Source organism: Podarcis cretensis, assembly GCF_951804945.1.
Source record: "Podarcis cretensis genome assembly, chromosome: 13".
Lineage (NCBI taxonomy): Eukaryota > Metazoa > Chordata > Lepidosauria > Squamata > Lacertidae > Podarcis > Podarcis cretensis.
Window position 1 is genome coordinate 19059455 of NC_137182.1, and position 18129 is coordinate 19077583.

Below are 18129 nucleotides of genomic sequence, written 5' to 3' on the forward strand. Positions count from 1 at the left end.
TTAAATGTGTGCGTGTCCTTGTTTGTGTAACCGCTTTTTCTCCTCGTAAAACTGCCCAGAAGCCTGTTTTGGCATTAAATGGTATAAAAATTCATAATAATAGTAAATAGCAATTCACCCTCTTCGAGAATGGGCACCATGATGGGGAGAAAAATACATATTATGGACTCTTACGGGTTATGCTGCTGAAATTTCAACTTCACGGTTCCTGCTATTGTGCAAAAACAGCCAAGTCCCCTGACACTCAAAGGATTGCTTTAAAATGGGATGGGGAAGAAGCGACGCATGCAAGCCTGAGTTCTCCGGAAGAAAAGAAGGATTTATTAAAAATCAAAACTCTTCTCTCCAGTTCAATTCGGTCTTTCACACTCACCTAATGGTGCAAAAAGTCTTCCAGAAGCTTTATTGTTATTACAATTCTTTCTCTTACTAAGCCCTCAGTGAGCAACATCAGATTTTATCTTATTGCCGGTTGTTCTATGCACAGAAATGGAAAGATGAAGAAGTTCCCACCAAAGAAGAATGGAGAAGCAAAGTCACGGATTGTGCTGAATCAGCAAAGCTAACAGCTAAAATAGAAACAAAAAAATTCCTTCCAGTAGCACCTTAAAGACCAACTAAGTCAGTTCTTGGTATGAGCTTTCGTGTGCATGCACACTTCTTCTGATACACTGAAACAGAAGTCACCAGACCCTTCTATATAGTGAGAAGGTGGGGAGGGGTATTACTCAGAAAGCACACGAAAGCTCATACCAAGAACTGACTTAGTTGGTCTTTAAGGTGCTACTGGAAGGAATTTTTTTTGTTTGTTTTGACTATGGCAGACCAACACGGCTACCTATCTGTAGCTAAAATAGAAGAACTTAATGATATTTTATGGAAGAATGGAAGCCTTTTTGGGACTATTTAAAGAAATGTTATAATATGATGAATTCGCGAGCGGGATTTGAACTATGAGCAAGAGAAATAATGAGAGATTATTGTTATTATGGTTATGATATAAATAAGTGAAGATAGGGTGTGTGAGATAGAATAAAAAAACACGGGAAAGGGGATGGGAAGTCGATAATACAAAATAAAAAAATGTATTGTGTATTGGAATTCTATGTGAAATTTGTGGAAATTTAATAAAACTATATCACTGCCGGTCGTTCTAAATGCCAGCGTTTCTTCGATTGAGATGGAGACGTCTCAATTGGCAGACAAATTACATCATTTTCTCAAGGCCACCCAGTGCTTTTTGTTGTGTTTTCGTCTTTTTGGACTTCGCAGGGCATTGATCTCTGGATACTCAGCCAGCTCAGCTCCATAGGTTTTATACAGTATTCTGATTTTGTTCTGTGAACCGCCCTGAGACATTCGGGTACTGTATAGGGAGCTGTATAAATTCAAGAAATAAATAAACTCCTCACCGCCCTCTCCTCCAAGCGCAAAGGACACCCTCCGCTTTCGAGGATTCCTTTTTCGCGCACAATTCATTCTGTGGATTCCCGCTTTGATTCCAGAACGCTACACGTCATCGCAACGCCCAGCAGGGGTTAAATCGAAGCCCCGCCCCCACCCCCGCCGCTATCGACGAAAGCGGGACCGAAACTGAACTTAAGGTGGCGAAGGCGCATGTGCAAATCTTTCCTGCTGCAGGAGTGGCTAGGAAGTTTGCCGGAGGAGCGTCAAACTTTTGCCGGGCTTCTGTTTCAGGTGCGGACCGAGCGAGCCTCCGGGATAGAGACGCGACCGTGGGATTCTAAGGTAGTGGGGGAGTCTCCCACACGCAGCCCCCAAATTCTGGGGAGATGCGATGGGGAAAAGTGATGGGAGAATTGGGATAGGCAGAGAGGGTGGGAGTAATTCAGGCTTACTACCGAGTAGACATGTCTAGGAATGTACTACCAGGCTGGAAAAAACCGGGGTGCCTGTTGGTAAGGGGGCAGAGGCGGTGGGCTGGCATAGGTGTGGGGCATAGGAGCCAATTCCTGGGGGCTGCCCCCCATGAAATATTTGAGGGGTCCGGGCCCCTAAAGCTGTGTGTGTGTGCCAAGTCTTGCAACCTGCCCCACCCCCCAATATTTTATTCAAGTTGGCACCCCTGGTGTGTGTGTTTGGGGGCGGGGAATGGCTGGTGCTTCTATGGATCGGACAGGAATGATATTATTGGTTTATTTTGATTTATTTCATTAAAATTATATGCTGGTTGAGTGGGGAAAAACCCCAAGACACCGGTTGAGGTTAGCAAGGGCAGGGATTGCAACCTGGCTTTAAAGAAAGTGTTAGGTGGAGGAGGAAGAAGAACACCTGTTTTTGCTGGAGTGAGGTACTTTCCCATAGGATGTACCAACAGAGACAACAGCTTGTTTACCATACTTGGTTTACTTAGCTTGAAATGTCTGGGGTTATTTTGTGCTCTGCAGTGGCATGATTTGGGTCTGGATTGCATGGGTTAAATCCGCGAGGGGCTGGCTGGTGAATAGATTGCCTTGTGTTTGAGCAGGCAGCTGAAATGGAAGCCTCTGAAATAAATCATATGATTCCAGTGGGGATAGAAGAATGTGAACGAAAGGTCCTTGGTGTATATACAGTGGTACCTCGGGCTAAGTACTTAATTTGTTCCGGAGGTCCATTCTTAAGCTGAAACTGTTCTTAACCTGAAGCACCACTTTAGCTAATGGGGCCTCCTGCTGCTGCCACACGATTTCTGTTCTCATCCTGAAGCAAAGTTCTCACCCTGAAGCACTATTTCTGGGTTAGCGGAGTCTGTAACCTGAAGCGTATGTAACCCGAGGTACCACTGTACAAAGGATATGTGTTTGGGGGGGAGGGGGAGGGGAGGTATGGCAATCAATAATATAAATGAAAAGGAGCAGGATAGAAGGGGCTGTGAGAAAAAGGGAGGGAAGGCTAATGTGTTGTTCTTCTTTTTCATCCAGGGCTGCTGGTAGGTGTGGCAAGAAACCTGTCTCCTCTCTTTGAACGCCAGCCTATCTTTGCAGCGCTATAGACTCATGGCAGGGAGCCCGCTGCCGCCAAAAAGGCAGGTGGAAGAAGAGACCCGGAGGGTGCTGGAAGCATTCCTGCAAAGGGCGCTAAGAAATGGAGAGGTGGAGTCCCTAGGTCACGTGGGCGGGAGTTATTATGATCCTACAAGTTACATGCACAGGTAAAGGAGTCTTCGGAGGAGCAATGTTGTGGTTCAGCTTGGAGGAAGTGAAATGTGGGAAATTCAGGGGCGAGTCCAGGCAGAGGTTCTGGGTTTCCTGGAAGGGGACAAGACCTTCTGTTGTGTCCAAGAATCAAGGCAGCAGAAGTGAATCACAAACGCGTTTTTTTTCTAAAAGAAGTCGCAGCCACAGCAATATGGATCACACACGCCAAGACTTAGCAATTCCCCATAGTTACTTTCCATCTCTGAAAATTTATTATTCCAAAAACGAAACCTTCATCTGGTTGTAAATATTAAGATTATACAGTGGTACCTTGGGTTACATATGCTTCAGGTTACATACACTTCAGGTTACAGACTCCGCTAAACCAGAAATAGTACCTCAGGTTAAGAACTTTGCTTCAGGATGAGAACAGAAATCGTGCTCCGGCGGCGCAGCAGCAGCGGGAGGCCCCATTAGCTAAAGTGGTGCTTCAGGTTAAGAACAGTTTCAGGTTAAGAACTGACCTCCGGAATGAATTAAGTACTTAACCTGAGGTACCACTGTACCAGCAAGAATGAGTCTTTCTGTAAAAAAAAAAGAATGTTACTCCCAGCTGTCTTAAAACAAGGCTTAAAAGAAAACTCCATACTAAAGCACCATATCTTCCGGTGTCAGATTCTGAGTTGGGATCTGGGCTGCATTCCTGGGAGAAACGATTATATTGAATTCTCCTGGGCGGGAGAGATCTGGGAAGAAAGTTGTGGTTTTCAATCTGGGAGGTAAGAAAAGTGGGAGCTAGAATAAAACATGATATATCACATTCAAAAGCTCTTTTTTGGGGTCACCTTTGAGGTAAGGCAGGTGGTGTCTTGAGGTCAAGCTGGCCCGGGACTGTTTGTTCTTTAGCAAAATGCCCTGGCCTAACCCTGGCTTCAAGACACCACTTGCCTCAGGTACTTAATAAACATCGTGTGTTTCCTCCCTATACCATAGGTATGAAAATATTTCAAAACTTTAAAAAGAACAAGTCTACGGCAAATGGACTATACAATAATGACCAAACCATTTTATGTGGCTTCGCAACACTGAAATTCAGACACTGTGTATAATAGCGCACCAATGTAGTCTGCCCCAAACCATAATATCTTGATTAAGAAGACTGTTTACAGTGGAGATGTTTCATGTTCCGATTTACAAAATCTTCTGTGGCATTTGGCTTCTTTTTGTGTGTGGGCTAAGAGAGCAAATTAATATCATAATATTATGCTGATGCAGACTTCCGTAGTTTTAGGCTGTTCTGCAGTACAGTGACTCTCAGCTTTCACCTTTTGTACGAAAGATCTCATGCTGTGTATCTTTATGACTAGAGCGGAAACATTTTTTCTGTCTGAGGAAAATGGCAAGATGACGGTGGACCCGTCCAATCCAAATGCAGATAGTGAGTGGACTGACAGTTGAAACTTACTTCACTGGTGATGGGACAGCATCCCTCTGCTGTATCTGAGGGGTAGCAGGCTAATTTAGGGGCTCATGTGACACACACACTTCTCTCTTTCAACATTTAGCTGCTACTCTCTGCTCCTCAGAAAGTGCCGCCGGAGGTGACTGTCTCACTCTGTCTAATGGTAGGGCCAGCCTTACTTGAAGTAGGACCTTTTCAGTGTTGGCACCCTATCCTTGAAATCCCTCTGCTTGAAGAGTCCTCTGTGGTGCCAACTTAGTTCTCTTTTCAATACCAAAGGAACACATTTTTATTTGCTAGATAAAACTTCTAGATGCTGTCAATATGTTTTTTATCTTACTACTATTTATTTTTTGTGGGGGGCGGGGAAATAATATAACTGCTGCTGCCGTTCTTATTGCTTTGCTGTTTCAATGTGTAGACTTAACTGCTTTAGTTTAATTGTTAGCTATCCTGGAAAACACATGTTGGCAAGGAAATATATGAAAAAAAGAAAGTACTCGGTGGTGGTGGGTCAAAGGTCCAAAGCTAGAGTCCTGGATCCACTTACCTTGGAGAAATCCCATTGAACAAAGTGGGATTTACTTCTGAGTAGATATGCTTAAGATACCACATTTTCTTTCTCTCTATAATTTTTTTATTTGATTTTGAAAAGTATAAACATGCAATAAAAAAACAGTTCCGAATCCAAATATCGAGGTTACTCTGAATCTCCTGACTTCCCCCCATCCCTTCCATGGGTCCCAACGGTATTGTTTACAACTGCATATCAATACTTATCCAAATTTTTAATCCTTCTAAATTATCCATACTTTCCATTTCTTTACAAGTGTGGTTAAAATCCAGCTAATGTTTTAACCTGCTTACAGTGGTCTTGTAGATAAATTATAAACTTTTCCCATTTCTTATTAAAGTTTTTGTCTTCTTGATTTCTGAGCTTCCCAGCTAATTTTGCCATTAACTTGCCGTTCTTCTCTGGTTGGGGTAGTTTCTTCCTTCCATCTCTGGGTTAGCAGCATCCGTGTGGCTGTTGTCACATACATAAACAATCTTTTCTAGTCCTTTGGTATCTAAAGGTAAAGGTAAAGGTACCCCTGCCCGTACGGGCCAGTCTTGACAGACTCTGGGGTTGTGCGCCCATCTCACTTAAGAGGCCAGGGGCCAGCGCTGTCCAGAGACACTTCCGGGTCACGTGGCCAGCGTGACATCGCTGCTCTGGCCAGAGCCAGAGCCAGAGCCGCACACGGAAACGCCGTTTACCTTCCCGCTGGTAAGCGGTCCCTATTTATCTACTTGCACCCGGAGGTGCTTTCGAACTGCTAGGTTGGCAGGCGCTGGGACCGAGCAGCGGGAGCGCACCCCGCCGCAGGGATTCGAACCGCCGACCTTTCGATCGGCAAGCCCTAGGCGCTGAGGCTTTAACCCACAGCGCCACCTATAATTCCTAGTAAAAAGGCTTCTGGTTTTTTAACAAAAGTTATTTTAAACATTTTTTTTCCATTTCATATCATCTCCCAGAAATTTTTCATTACTTTACATGTCCACCACATAGGATAAAAGGTACCTTCTTTTTCTTTACATTTTCAGCAAATATTTGAACTTGTTCTGTACATTTTTGCTAACTTGACAGGTGTCAGATGCCACCTATACATCATTTTCATCTAATTCCCTTTCAGTGAACAACATGCCGTGAATTTCAATTGTTTTCCACAGCCTCTCCCAATCTGCCATTTGTATATTATGTCTCAAGTCTTTTGCCCGTTGTTTCATTACAGATTTAACCTGTTCATTTTTTGTACACCGCTCTGAGAGCCAATTATACATTTTAAAATACCACGTTTTCTTTTCTTTTCTTTAAATATTTTTTATTTTTTATTAGGAATTTAAACAGAACATATTATCTTACAACATATCATCCTTAGTTCCCCCCTATAAAACAATTCACTCCCCCCCCCCGACTTCCTTCAGTTCCCATCTCTGGTTTCTCTGTAAATGCTATTCTCTGCATGTTACAAAATTGTATAAATCCTTAATTTATCTAACTGATTATTATCAATAAAAAGTTTGTGAGTGTTTATTCAAAACCTGCCAAGGAGTCCAGTTCACTTTGTTGCTTCTTTAAATACTTTGTAAAAGGTTCCCATTCATCTTTAAAGTCACAGTTATCCTTGTCCCGTAGTTTATGTGTCAATTTTGCCGATTCTGCATAGTCCATCAGTTTCTCTTGCCATAATTCTTTAGTCGGGGTTTCTTCGTTCTTCCATCCTTTTGCTATTAAGACTCTCGCCATAATACCACGTTTTCTATCGCTGTTCACTCCCCACAGCTCCCCAACAGAACACTTCCAGGATTGTCCAGCCTGGAGCTGTGCCCATGAGGAAAATAACTGTGCTGACGAAAAAAAGCATAGCTTCCGCACCAGCATCAAGCGTCTACTGCAGCGGCGGCCTAGTCCGCGAACCCCGCCGGACAACGTGCCGCCTTCTATGGGCTCCTTAAAGAGGTCCAAGGCAGGAGGGGAGGTTGGGGAAGGCGGCCGCCAGAAGCGCTCCTTCTCCCTCAAGAATATCCTGCGGAAAAAGGGATCTTCCTCGGGGGAGACGACAAGCCCCGGTGGGACTCTCCAGCGCCCGGACTCCCTGCCTGTTGTCAACTGCTACTGTCGGAAACATCCATCGGAGCAGCGGGTGCCCCAAGGGAGTGGTAAGGAAATGCTACCTCTCAGGCCTTCATTTCTTATCTAGATTCCTTCTTGCTTCAGAGACAGAGGTCCTGGCTCCATGCCTCACCCAGTTATAAACATTTTTAAAGGGTTGTGCCTTGGACTTCTTGAAGGAAGGGTAAAGTGGTGTTTCCGCTTGCCAAAGTCCACATTGAGCAAAGATTTGATTCTGGGATGTTGAGCCTTCAAGTCCAGAGGTAGTCAGAACGAAGTTGCTTTCTCATGCTATTTGAAGCTGTGTTAGTTTGTTTTTTTTGGGTAAAAACAGACAAAAGCTCCCTCTTTATTGCCTATTTGTGGGTAGCGCCACCAAACCTAGTGGAACTTGCTTCGAATGAGTCGTTAATGAGCGGAATCGCTGTACCGCTGGGCACCTAATTTCCAAAGCTGATCCAGTAAGATACCATGAAATCAATGATATCAAAAATTGCAGAGAGATCAAGGGAAATTAACAGGTTCGCAGTCCTCCGCTCCCTCTCCCAATAAATATCCCTGGTCAGGGCAACCCAGGCTGATTTGGTCTCAGAACCAGGCCTGAAACCAGACTGGAATGGGTTCAGATAATCAATTTTATCCAAGAGCATTTGAAACTGAGCAGCCAACCCCCCTTTTGAGCAGCTTCCCTAAAAAGTGGGTAGGTAGCAGTTGTCATAATAATTATAATTTTTTTATTTGTACCCTGCCCCAGTCACTCTGGGCGGTTTCTAGCATATGCAAAAACATCATTAAGCATTAAAAACTTCCCTATGCAGGGCTGCCTTCAGATGTCTTCTAAAGGCTGTATAGTTACTTATCTCCTTGATATCTGGTGGGAGGGGATTCCACAGGAAGGGCGCCACTACCGAGAAGGCCCTGTGCCTGGTTTCCTGTAACTTCATTTCTTGCAATGAGGGAACCGCCAAAAGGCCCTCAGCGCTGGACCTCAGTGTCCGCATTGCACAATGGGAGTCATACACTTCCAGGTCCAGTGTGGGTTTTTTGTCAAATGCCCAATGGGGGGACGGGGGACACCATGTCTTCACTAATAGTAGCTATTTGGTTCTGTGGGTGAGAACTGACTTGCCTTTCTTTTTCTGCCTGTTGAAGACTCCTGTGCAACTCAGAAGCTTGCCTATCCTTTCACCAACAGAAGTTAGCCTTGTTGCAGATACAGTGGTACCTCGGGTTAAGTACTTAATTCGTTCTGGAGGTCCGTTCTTAACCTGAAACTGTTCTTAACCTGAAGCACCGCTTTAGCTAATGGGGCCTCCTGCTGCCGCCGCGCCACCGGAACACAATTTCTGTTCTCATCCTGAAGCAAAGTTCTTAACCCGAGGTACTATTTCTGGGTTGGTGGAGTCTGTAACCTGAAGCTTATGTAACCTGAGGTACCACTGTAATCAGCTTTTGCTAGCATGTCACATAAGCTATCCTTTGTTGCCTTGCTAACCAGTGACTCTCTGCAGTGGAGAATGTGGCTTTCCTCTGCTCCTTAACAGCTTTCTGTTCTTTTGTTGCAGATGGTGAGGCTGAGAATGCTGAGTTGTATACCTTGGTGGCCCAGAAACTGGACCACTTGGTCAAGCAGCAACAGCTGACCAGCCCTTTGGTGGCCAAAAGCTTGCCTTTTCCCACAGATGAAATCAGCATACTCCCCACAGGCGGCGCATTACCCAGCACTCCAGGTATGGGATTGAGTTTCTTGTGGTTGTAGCCTTCACCGTTGGGTAATAGATTCTTTCCTGGCCAAATATGCCATAAGAATTAGCACCTACAAGCATCCTCTTAGATTGTGCAGTGCTCCCTGTGTTGGGGGGGACGCAGGTGGCGCTGTGGGTTAAAGCCTCAGTGCCTAGGGCTTGCCGATTGAAAGGTCGGCGGTTTGAATCCCTGCGGCGGGGTGCGCTCCCGCTGCTCGGTCCCAGCGCCTGCCAACCTAGCAGTTTGAAAGCACCTCCGGGTGCAAGTAGATAAATAGGGACCGCTTACCAGCGGGAAGGTAAACGGCGTTTCCGTGTGCGGCTCTGGCTCGCCAGAGCAGCGATGTCACGCTGGCCACGTGACCCGGAAATGTCTCCGGACAGCGCTGGCCCCTGGCCTCTTAAGTGAGATGGGCGCACAACCCCAGAGTCTGTCAAGACTGGCCCGTACGGGCAGGGGTACCTTTACCTTTACCTTTACCTTTACCCTGTGTTGGAGCCGTGCTGCAACACAGGGGGAGGGCGGGGAGGGAAGTAACAAGGCGAATCCATTGGGGTGGATTTGATTTAAATCAAATCGATTTAAATCACAATTTAAATCACTAGTCAGTAAGACTTGATTGAAATCATTTTTTACAGAAAGACTCATTCTTGCTGGCATAATCTTAATATTTACAACCAGATGAAGGTTTGGTTTTTGGACTAATACATTTTCAGAGTAGTTTTTACAGTTATATCAAAAATTACTGATTTGGTTATACTATTAGAAATACAAAGACATGTAATTATGAAATTATTGTTTATATTTGGACAACCTTTCTGCTGTACTTTATTAGAAGGAGAAAAATAATCATTTCTTTAATAACAATTTATTTAACTAAAACAATAAAGTTATAGTATATGTATCTATGTTTGTTAACTGATGTGGTTAAACGATTTTTTTTAAAAAAAACACCTTAGACTGAGTTTTAGCACACATGAAAAACTTAAAACAAATCCTTATTTCCTGATGAATAGCCTTTGGACTATAATGTAACTTAAATAGAAAACTATCTTTAGAAAGATTTCTCCTCCAAAAGCATTGTATTTTAAAAGTCCGATTTAAATTAAAAAAATCTGATTTAAGTCTAAAACATCCAGTTTAAATAAAAAAATTTTTTATTTTTATTGTTAAAAAATCATTGATTTTTATTCACCCTGGAATCCATAGTTAGGTCCCACCACTTCAGAGAGGCTCCAATGAATAATGATGCTCCAAATACATTATCTAGGCCCAAAGCCATCTTCAGATCCTTTCCTTTCCATGTTTTGTCACGCCCACGTTGCATCTCTGAATTGGACTGGTTTTTTTCTGCTCACAGTTATTTCGGAGGAGCTGCCAGGAGACTTGGAGGAGAAACAGAAAGAGCAAATCCTCCAGAAACTGGTTGCCCTTCTGGAAGAGAAGGCCGGAATCATCAATAAGGAGGTATAAGCCAGGCCTGTGACAAAACTGTTGCAATTTGGAATGTTCCTGTCTGCCAGCCCGGCCCTTTTTCAGGATATGCCGTTCTATTCTGCTCCTTTGCCTTGCATCCCAGTTTTCTTCCTGCAACTCTAAAGAATTATCCAAAATTTTGTGGCCACTGAACCCTCATTAGGCTTTTTGGAGAATTCCCCCCTCCTTCCGGCTTTTTCCTAAACTTTTTTTGTACATCTACAAATCTTGGGGTTTCCCCAAGCCTGCTGATATTGCCCTCTTAATAATGGATGGCTACTGAAAGACCAAAAGGGACGCGGGTGGCGCTGTGGGTTAAACCACAGAGCCTAGGACTTGCCGATCAGAAGGTCGGCGGTTCAAATCCCTGCGATGGGGTGAGCTCCCATTGTTTGGTCTCAGCTCCTGCCAACCTAGCAGTTTGAAAGCACATCAAAGTGCAAGTAGATAAATAGGTACCGCTCCAGTGGGAAGGTAAATGGCGTTTCCGTGTGCTGCTCTGGTTCGCCAGAAGCGGCTTAGTCATGCTGGCCACATGACCCGGAAGCTGTACGCCGTCTCCCTTGGCCAATAAAGCGAGATGAGCGCCGCAACCCCAGAGTCAGTCATGACTGGACCTAATGGTCAGGGGTCCCTTTACCTTACTGAAAGACCAGCACTTAGAGAGGAAGCTTGCTATTATTTTATAAGGTTAGCAAGTGAAAGCAAGTGTTGTCCCTGCTCTCTACTTACCTATTAGCATACCTTCTTCCTCTTCTTTCAAGCAAACTCACCCCTTGTGTTTTCTCCCCTTCCTCTTCCCATGTTTACTTAGAGGTGTGTTTTGGGCTTACTATTAAGTTAAGTATGCATAAGATTGCAGCCTAGGAATCATCCTGTTGTCATATGAAGCACTGTGGGTTAAACCACTGAGCCTCTTGGGCTTGCTGATCAGAAGGTCGGCGGTTCGATTCCCCGCGACAGAGTGAGCTCCCGTTGCTTTGTCCCAGCTTTTGCCAACCTAGCAGTTCAAAAGCACACCAGTGCAAGTAGATAAACAGGTACTGCCATGGTGGGAAGGTAAACGCCATTTCCGTGCACTCTGGCTTCCGTCACAGTGTTCTGTTGCAGCAGAAGCGGTTTAGTCATGGTGGCCACATGACCCGGAAAGCTTTCTGTGGACAAACACTGGCTCCTTTTGCAAGGCCTGAAGTGAGATGAGTGTCACACCCCCTAGTCGCCTTTGAGTGGACTTCACCGTCCAGGGGTCCTCTACCTTACCTAAGGCGAAGACATTGAAGCTGCAATCGCCTAGGCACACTTACTTGGGAATAAGACCCACTGAACATCGTAGCCACAGGCTTCTGGGTAGCCACAGTTCAAATAGCTCTGCACATGCCTTTTGCATTGCTGTCTTTATACGCCCCAGTCTGCTTTTGCAAAGCTTCTCTTGCTCACATTGTTGAGCTAAACTTTTATTTACCAGTTTGCAAAGGAGCTGTGTTGTTGCAATTTTGTCAATGCCCCTTCTTAGAATGTGCCACCCAGAACTGATAGCCAGCAGAATTGTTGTCTCCTGTCCCTTCTGCCTGTCATATGCACAGCTGCCCTGACGGCATTGATTCCTAAGAAAACGGGGCAGGCTATGGGTCTAGCCAAAGGCGCAGTAGGGGGGCAGCTGCCCCCCAAATCAATACAAATCTGCAGTTCTGTCTCTCCTACCAAAAGCCTGCCCGCCCCCAGCAAAAAAACCTGGCTACACCCATGGGGCAGGCTAGTTCTTCCTTTTCCACTCAAGGCATTTACAAAAACTATCTGGGTCTGGAAATAGCTCATATGTCCCTGCTTGTACCTCTGTAAGGAAAACCACCTCCCACTTTACAGTGGTACCTCAGGTTACATACGCTTCAGGTTACATACGCTTCAGGTTACAGACTCCGCTAACCCAGAAATAGTGCTTCAGGTTAAGAACTGTGCTTCAGGATGAGAACAGAAATCGTGCTCTGGCGGCGCAGTGGCAGCAGGAGGCCCCATTAGCTAAAGTGGTGCTTCAGGTTAAGAACAGTTTCAGGTTAAGAACGGACCTCCGGAACGAATTAAGTACTTAACCCGAGGTACCACTGTATTTGGCTTTTCAATGGGTGAGCATCTCGCAAGTAGCACATGAAATTTTGAAAAGTAGCAAAAATGCAAATCAGCCCTAAGGCGGGCCTGCGCACCTTATCTAAGCACCTTATTGGTGCTCAATGAATGCTTAGGAGCCTCTTTCTGATTGGAATTCGCAGCTGTCCTTCAGGCGAGTCACTCAGGCAACGCTTAATGTTTCTTCCCCCTTTCTGTGATTGGCAGATTGAGGCCGACCCATTGCTACGCAACACCTTATCCCGCTTGTCCTACCGCAGCTTCTCTCGCCTGGCCGAGGCCTTCACCTCACGTGCCCCCCCTGGTCTCCCCAGCCCCCAGCTGGCTAAGCTGGCGCTCACCATGGAGCTCACGCGAAAAGTGGCTGGTATCAACAGCCATGCAGTGCACACCCTCATGGGCTACAGTCTCCAGTATATGGACATGTTCGTGCCCTGGCTACAGCAGCAAGGGGGCTGGGTAAGTGTCATGGCATGTGTGGCTATGGATTCTTCATAGGTTGGGCTGGGGCCCCAGTTGATAGTGCATTAAAAAGTCGTAAACATTTTTAAAAAACACAAGAAGAAGAAGATGGGACATGGATGGTGCTGTGGGTTAAACCACAGAGCCTAGGACTTGCCGATCAGAAGGTCGGCGGTTCAAATCCCTGCAACGGGGTGAGCTCCCGTTGCTCGGTCCCAGCTCCTGCCAACCTAGCAGTTCGAAAGCACGTCAAAGTGCAAGTAGATAAATAGGTACCGCTCCGGCAGGAAGGTAAACGGCGTTTCCGTGTGCTGCTCTGGTTCGCCAGAAGCGGCTTAGTCATGCTGGCCACATGACCCGGAAGCTGTACGCCTGCTCCCTCGGCCGATAAAGCAAGATGAGCACCGCAACCCCAGAGTTGGCCACAAATGGAGCTAATGGACCTAACTGGACCTTTACCTTTATCACTACTCGAAGGAGTCTCAAAGCGGCTAACATTCTCCTTCCTCCCCCACAACAAACACTCTGAGGTGAGTGGGGCTGAGAGACTTCAAGAAGTGTGACTAGCCGAAGGTCACCCAGCAGCTGCATGGGAAGGATCAGAGACTCGAACCCGGTTCCCCAGATTACGAGTCTACAGCTCTTAACCACTACACCATGCTGGTAGTCCAAACGCTGCCCATGAGGCAACTTGAATCAAGACTGACATGGGGTTCTGGAAAAATGCTTGGCTGTGATCTCGCCATAGATGGCAAGATGTAGCTTTCTCTCACAAAAAGATGCACGTTGTAGCTTAGCCTTTTCCCTCTTTATCCTTCGGTTCCACATCTGTAAAATGGAACTAAGTGATCTACTGAACAAGAGCGTCACAAGTGTCCAGCATAATGATTATAATTATTTATTGAATTTATATACCTCCCTATACCTGGAGGTCTCAGGGCGGTTCACAGAATAAAATCAAAATATAAAACCACAAAATCCATAATCAAAATAAAAGCAACAACCCAATAACGCCCCCCCCCAAAAAAGAGCCACATTTTAAAAGGGTATAGGATGTCAATCTGGCTAAAAGGCCTGGCTAAAAAGGAACGCTTTTGCCTGGTGCCTAAAGGTGTATCATGAAGGCGCCAGGCAAACTTCCCTGGGGAGAGCATTCCACAGACGGGGAGCCACTGCAGAGAAGGCTGGTTCTCGTTTTGCCACCCTCTGGACCACTGGAGGAGGAGGCACATGAAAGAGGGCCTCAGAAGATGATCTCAGGGTCTGAGAGCCTGCAAAGCACAACGGCCTGAGTGCGAGTTGAACTCCACTTACCTGGAAATAAGCCCCACTGAACTGAACAGGAATTACCGTATTTTTCGCCCTATAGGACGCACTTTTTCCCCTCCAAAATTGAAGGGGAAATGTGTGTGCGTCCTATGGGGCGAATGCAGGCTTTCGCTGAAGCCTGGAGAGCGAGAGGGGTCAGTGAGTACCGACCCCTCTCGCTCTCCAGGCTTCAGGAAGCTATCCGCAAGCCTTGCAAGCCCGGTGGGAGGGTCCCGCGGGCTCTCCAGGCTTGCGGGCAGAAGCCTGCAGACCAAAAGCTCAGGGGACAGCGGGGAGGCGGAGCGCCGCCACCCCGCTATTCCCCGACCTGATCTGGGGGCTGGCGGGGGGAGAAGCAAGCTTGCTTCTCCCCCCCCCCCCCGCCAGCCCCACAAGCTCGCGGGATAGCGGGGAGGCGGAGCGCTGCCACCCCGCTATTCCCCGACCTGATCTGGAGGCTGGCGGGGGGGAGAAGCAAGCTTGCTTCTCTCTCTCCCCCCCCCCCGCCAGCCCCACGAGCTTGGGGGATAGCGGGGAAGCGGAGCGCCGCCACCCCGCTATTCCCCGGCCTGATCTGGGGGCTGGCGGGGGGAGAAGCAAGCTTGCTTCTCTCTCCCCCCCCGCCAGCCCCACGAGCTCGGGGGATAGCGGGGAGGCGGAGTGCCGCCTCAAGCTCGGGGGACAGCGGGGCAAGCCGCTACCCCACGGAGGCTAGAGAGGCTGTCCCTGAAGGCAGAAGAGGGAGACGGAGCGCTCTGTCTCCCTCTTCTAGCTTGGGGATGGCTGCGCAAACCTGGGGGGGAAATAAAATTTTTTTCCTTGATTCCCCCCCCCCAAAAAAAAACCTAGGTGCGTCCTATGGGCCGGTGCGTCCTATAGGACGAAAAATACGGTACTTCTAAGTAGACATGGTTAGGATTGCGACTGTTCGTCGATCCAGCGGCAAGTAAGATCAGTACAGTACTTTGGATCGCTCCAACAGGCAACCTCTTCCAACAAAGCCTGGAGCATAACCAAGGCTTTTAATTCCTCTAGATCAGGTGCTCCTGCAATGTTCTGAACTACAGTTCCCATCAGCCCCAGCAAGCATGGCCAGAATTGATGGGAGTTGCAGCTCAGCAATATCTAGAGAGCCAATGGCTGCCTGTTTCTCCTTGACTCTGCCCCACAATTGGAGAGCCTTAAATCTGTAGTCATTTGGCCTGGAGCCTATAGCTCTGTTGCCTCTCAGTCAGTTCTTGCCTTCTACACTGCCTGTGCTGGAGGGCAGGTACTAAGCAACACCATATAAAAGGGTCCAGTTCTGGCTGGCTATAAAAGGATGCTGTCTCTGGGGGTCCCAGTTTGTAGGTGTGAGGTGCTCCTGGCTGAGAAGTGTGATGGTTAGGTCTGGGCAATATGATGATAGATTGTTGAACACCGGTTTTAAATCCACATCTTGATAACCAGTTCAAAATATTTGCCCTGATGATAAACTGCTCGAGGCCAGAGAAATGTTGGTCCGTTGCTCTGCCGGCTCAGCTTTCGCCTGCCTCCTCCAGGTGGCAGCAAACCATAGAGCAGGCGCAGACTGGGAAAATCCCTCTGGTTATGATGCGGCTTGCTCAACTAAGGCACAGAAAGGCTGAGGCCAGGCGATGTGGGAGGAAGAAGCAGCCGAGATGCATTCCAGACATGGCACTATATTAGCATATCGCAGTATTTAGCTGCTGATATATCACGATGCTGAAAACCAGCTATCACACAGCCCTAGAAAAAGATGCAAAATGCATTATAGTAAAGGTACTATGGAAACAACTGATGATTTTTCTTTCTTTCTCTGTAGGAGAGCATTGTGGCCCAGGAATTTGATCTGCAGCTTGACTAGCCATTCTCCAGTACCACGAGCCAGTGCCACTGCTCTTAAAACTGTGATGAAGGAGTGAATATGCTCTTGAGACTTGCCTGGGTAAAGCTGACTAATGGGTGGGCTTGTTTTTTTTCAAATTCTCCCTGGAAAGTCTCATCTTCTCTCTCCAGCAGGGAAATACCACTCAAGGAAAGTTATGTCCTTACAACAATGATCAGAATGTGACTTTTAAGCTAGCCCCGGGATCTAGAAATCCACACTAATAACTCCCAAACTTCTGGACTTGGAATAAATGGCAGAAATTGATTTTATTTATTTATTTGCACTACTTGTTGCTGCTCTGTTCCTGCGGGATTTGGAGTCCTGTTTTTAAAACTTGGCAAAGGAAAATAAGGGTCAGAGAAAAATAAGATAGTTGAAATAAGTAGGCATTGGTAGGGAACAGAGGCTATAATTCAGATGCCGGTCATTGAAGGCAAGGTTGGTGGAGATCCAAGGGTAGGGCCTTATAATTGGTGACTCCTTATCTTTGAAATGGTCTTCTAAAGAAAGCTTACCTGGAACTGTTATCTTTTCAGCACCAGGTGAAAACATTTTTTTTTTAAAGAAGGATATTTAGATACTGTTTTTGTTCTGGTTTTGATATTTAATGTTATTGTTCTGCCGTTTTGTAATTATTTATTGTATGGGGGAGGGTTGCTTGCTTTTTAAATTTTCTTGATTTGTGAGCTCCTCTGGGGGTTGAAGAGTAGGATATACAAAATAAATAAATCCTATGCGAAACTTGCTCGAAGATCAGTTCGTATGAAAACTCAGTGGCATCATCTTCCAAGACTGAGTTGCAAGGCTCTGAGAATAATGTAACCCTCAAACTCAGGGATTTGAGTATGTTTACGTGGAGTACCAATAGCTTAACTGAAGTGTTTCAATGACTGAGAAACACTCTATTTTTTTAAATAAAACTTTTCAATGAAAATACATATTTCAGTATCAAGTACTTTGGTTGGTGTCTGCATTTTTGTTTGCTTGGTGTTCCCTTTTGTCCCGTCAACCTTCTGCCATACACATCTCTTTAAATAATTTGTTGCAGGTAGCATCCTGAATATGAACATCCACTGAGGAGGTGTCTCCTCCCGCCCACTACTCCTGCAGCAAAATTCTTCATGCAAGCTCCTGCCTGCGTAACTCTGGCAGTGCTCCTATACCCACTAACTCATTAGTCCTTCCGAGTAAATATGTAGGATTGAGCTATCAAAAAGGGACCACATATAGCTTGTCTATTTATTACATTTTACCTGCCACCTGAACTATTTAAAATTTTAAAAGATGATGCTGTTAAGGTGCTACACTCAATATGCCAGCAAGTTTGGAAAACTCAGCAGTGGCCAGAAGATTGGAGAAGATCAGTCTACATCCCAATCCCAAAGAAGGGCAGTGCCAAAGAATGCTCCAACTATCGCACAATTGCACTAATTTCTCACGCTAGCAAGGTTATGCTTAAAATTCTACAAGGAAGGCTCAAGCAGTATGTGGACCGAGAACTCCCAGAAGTGCAAGCTGGATTTCGAAGGGGCAGAGGAACCACAGACCAAATTGCAAACATGCGCTGGATTATGGAGAAAGCTAGAGAGTTCCAGAAAGACATTTACTTCTGCTTCATTGACTATGCAAAAGCCTTTGACTGTGTCGACCATGGCAAACTATGGCAAGTTCTTAAAGAAATGGGAGTGCCTGATCACCTCATCTGTCTCCTGAGAAATCTCTATGTGGGACAAGAAGCTACAGTTAGAACTGGATATGGAACAACTGACTGGTTCAAAATTGGGAAAGGAGTACGACAAGGCTGCATTTTGTCTCCCTGCTTATTTAACTTATATGCAGAATTCATCATGCGAAAGGCTGGGCTGGA

General features: G+C 46.1%; 1 protein-coding gene across 3 annotated transcripts; it reads left to right on the plus strand.

Moving 5' to 3' along the window:
- Nucleotides 1-1556: 1556 nt before the first annotated feature.
- Nucleotides 1557-17200, plus strand: BCL2L12 (BCL2 like 12). 3 transcript variants are annotated; one of them, XM_079949911.1, is made up of 7 exons: nt 1557-1749; nt 2925-3154; nt 6929-7305; nt 8824-8988; nt 10365-10471; nt 12809-13066; nt 16197-17200. In XM_079949911.1, exons 2-7 carry the CDS (start codon nt 3000-3002, stop codon nt 16236-16238), a joined length of 1104 nt encoding a protein of 367 aa, XP_079806037.1. In that variant the 5' UTR covers nt 1557-1749; nt 2925-2999; the 3' UTR covers nt 16239-17200. The 3 variants fall into 3 exon arrangements, with proteins under 3 accessions (XP_079806037.1, XP_079806039.1, XP_079806038.1); XM_079949913.1 differs by having other exon boundaries at nt 12809-13060; XM_079949912.1 differs by having other exon boundaries at nt 1557-1698.
- Nucleotides 17201-18129: the final 929 nt, after the last annotated feature.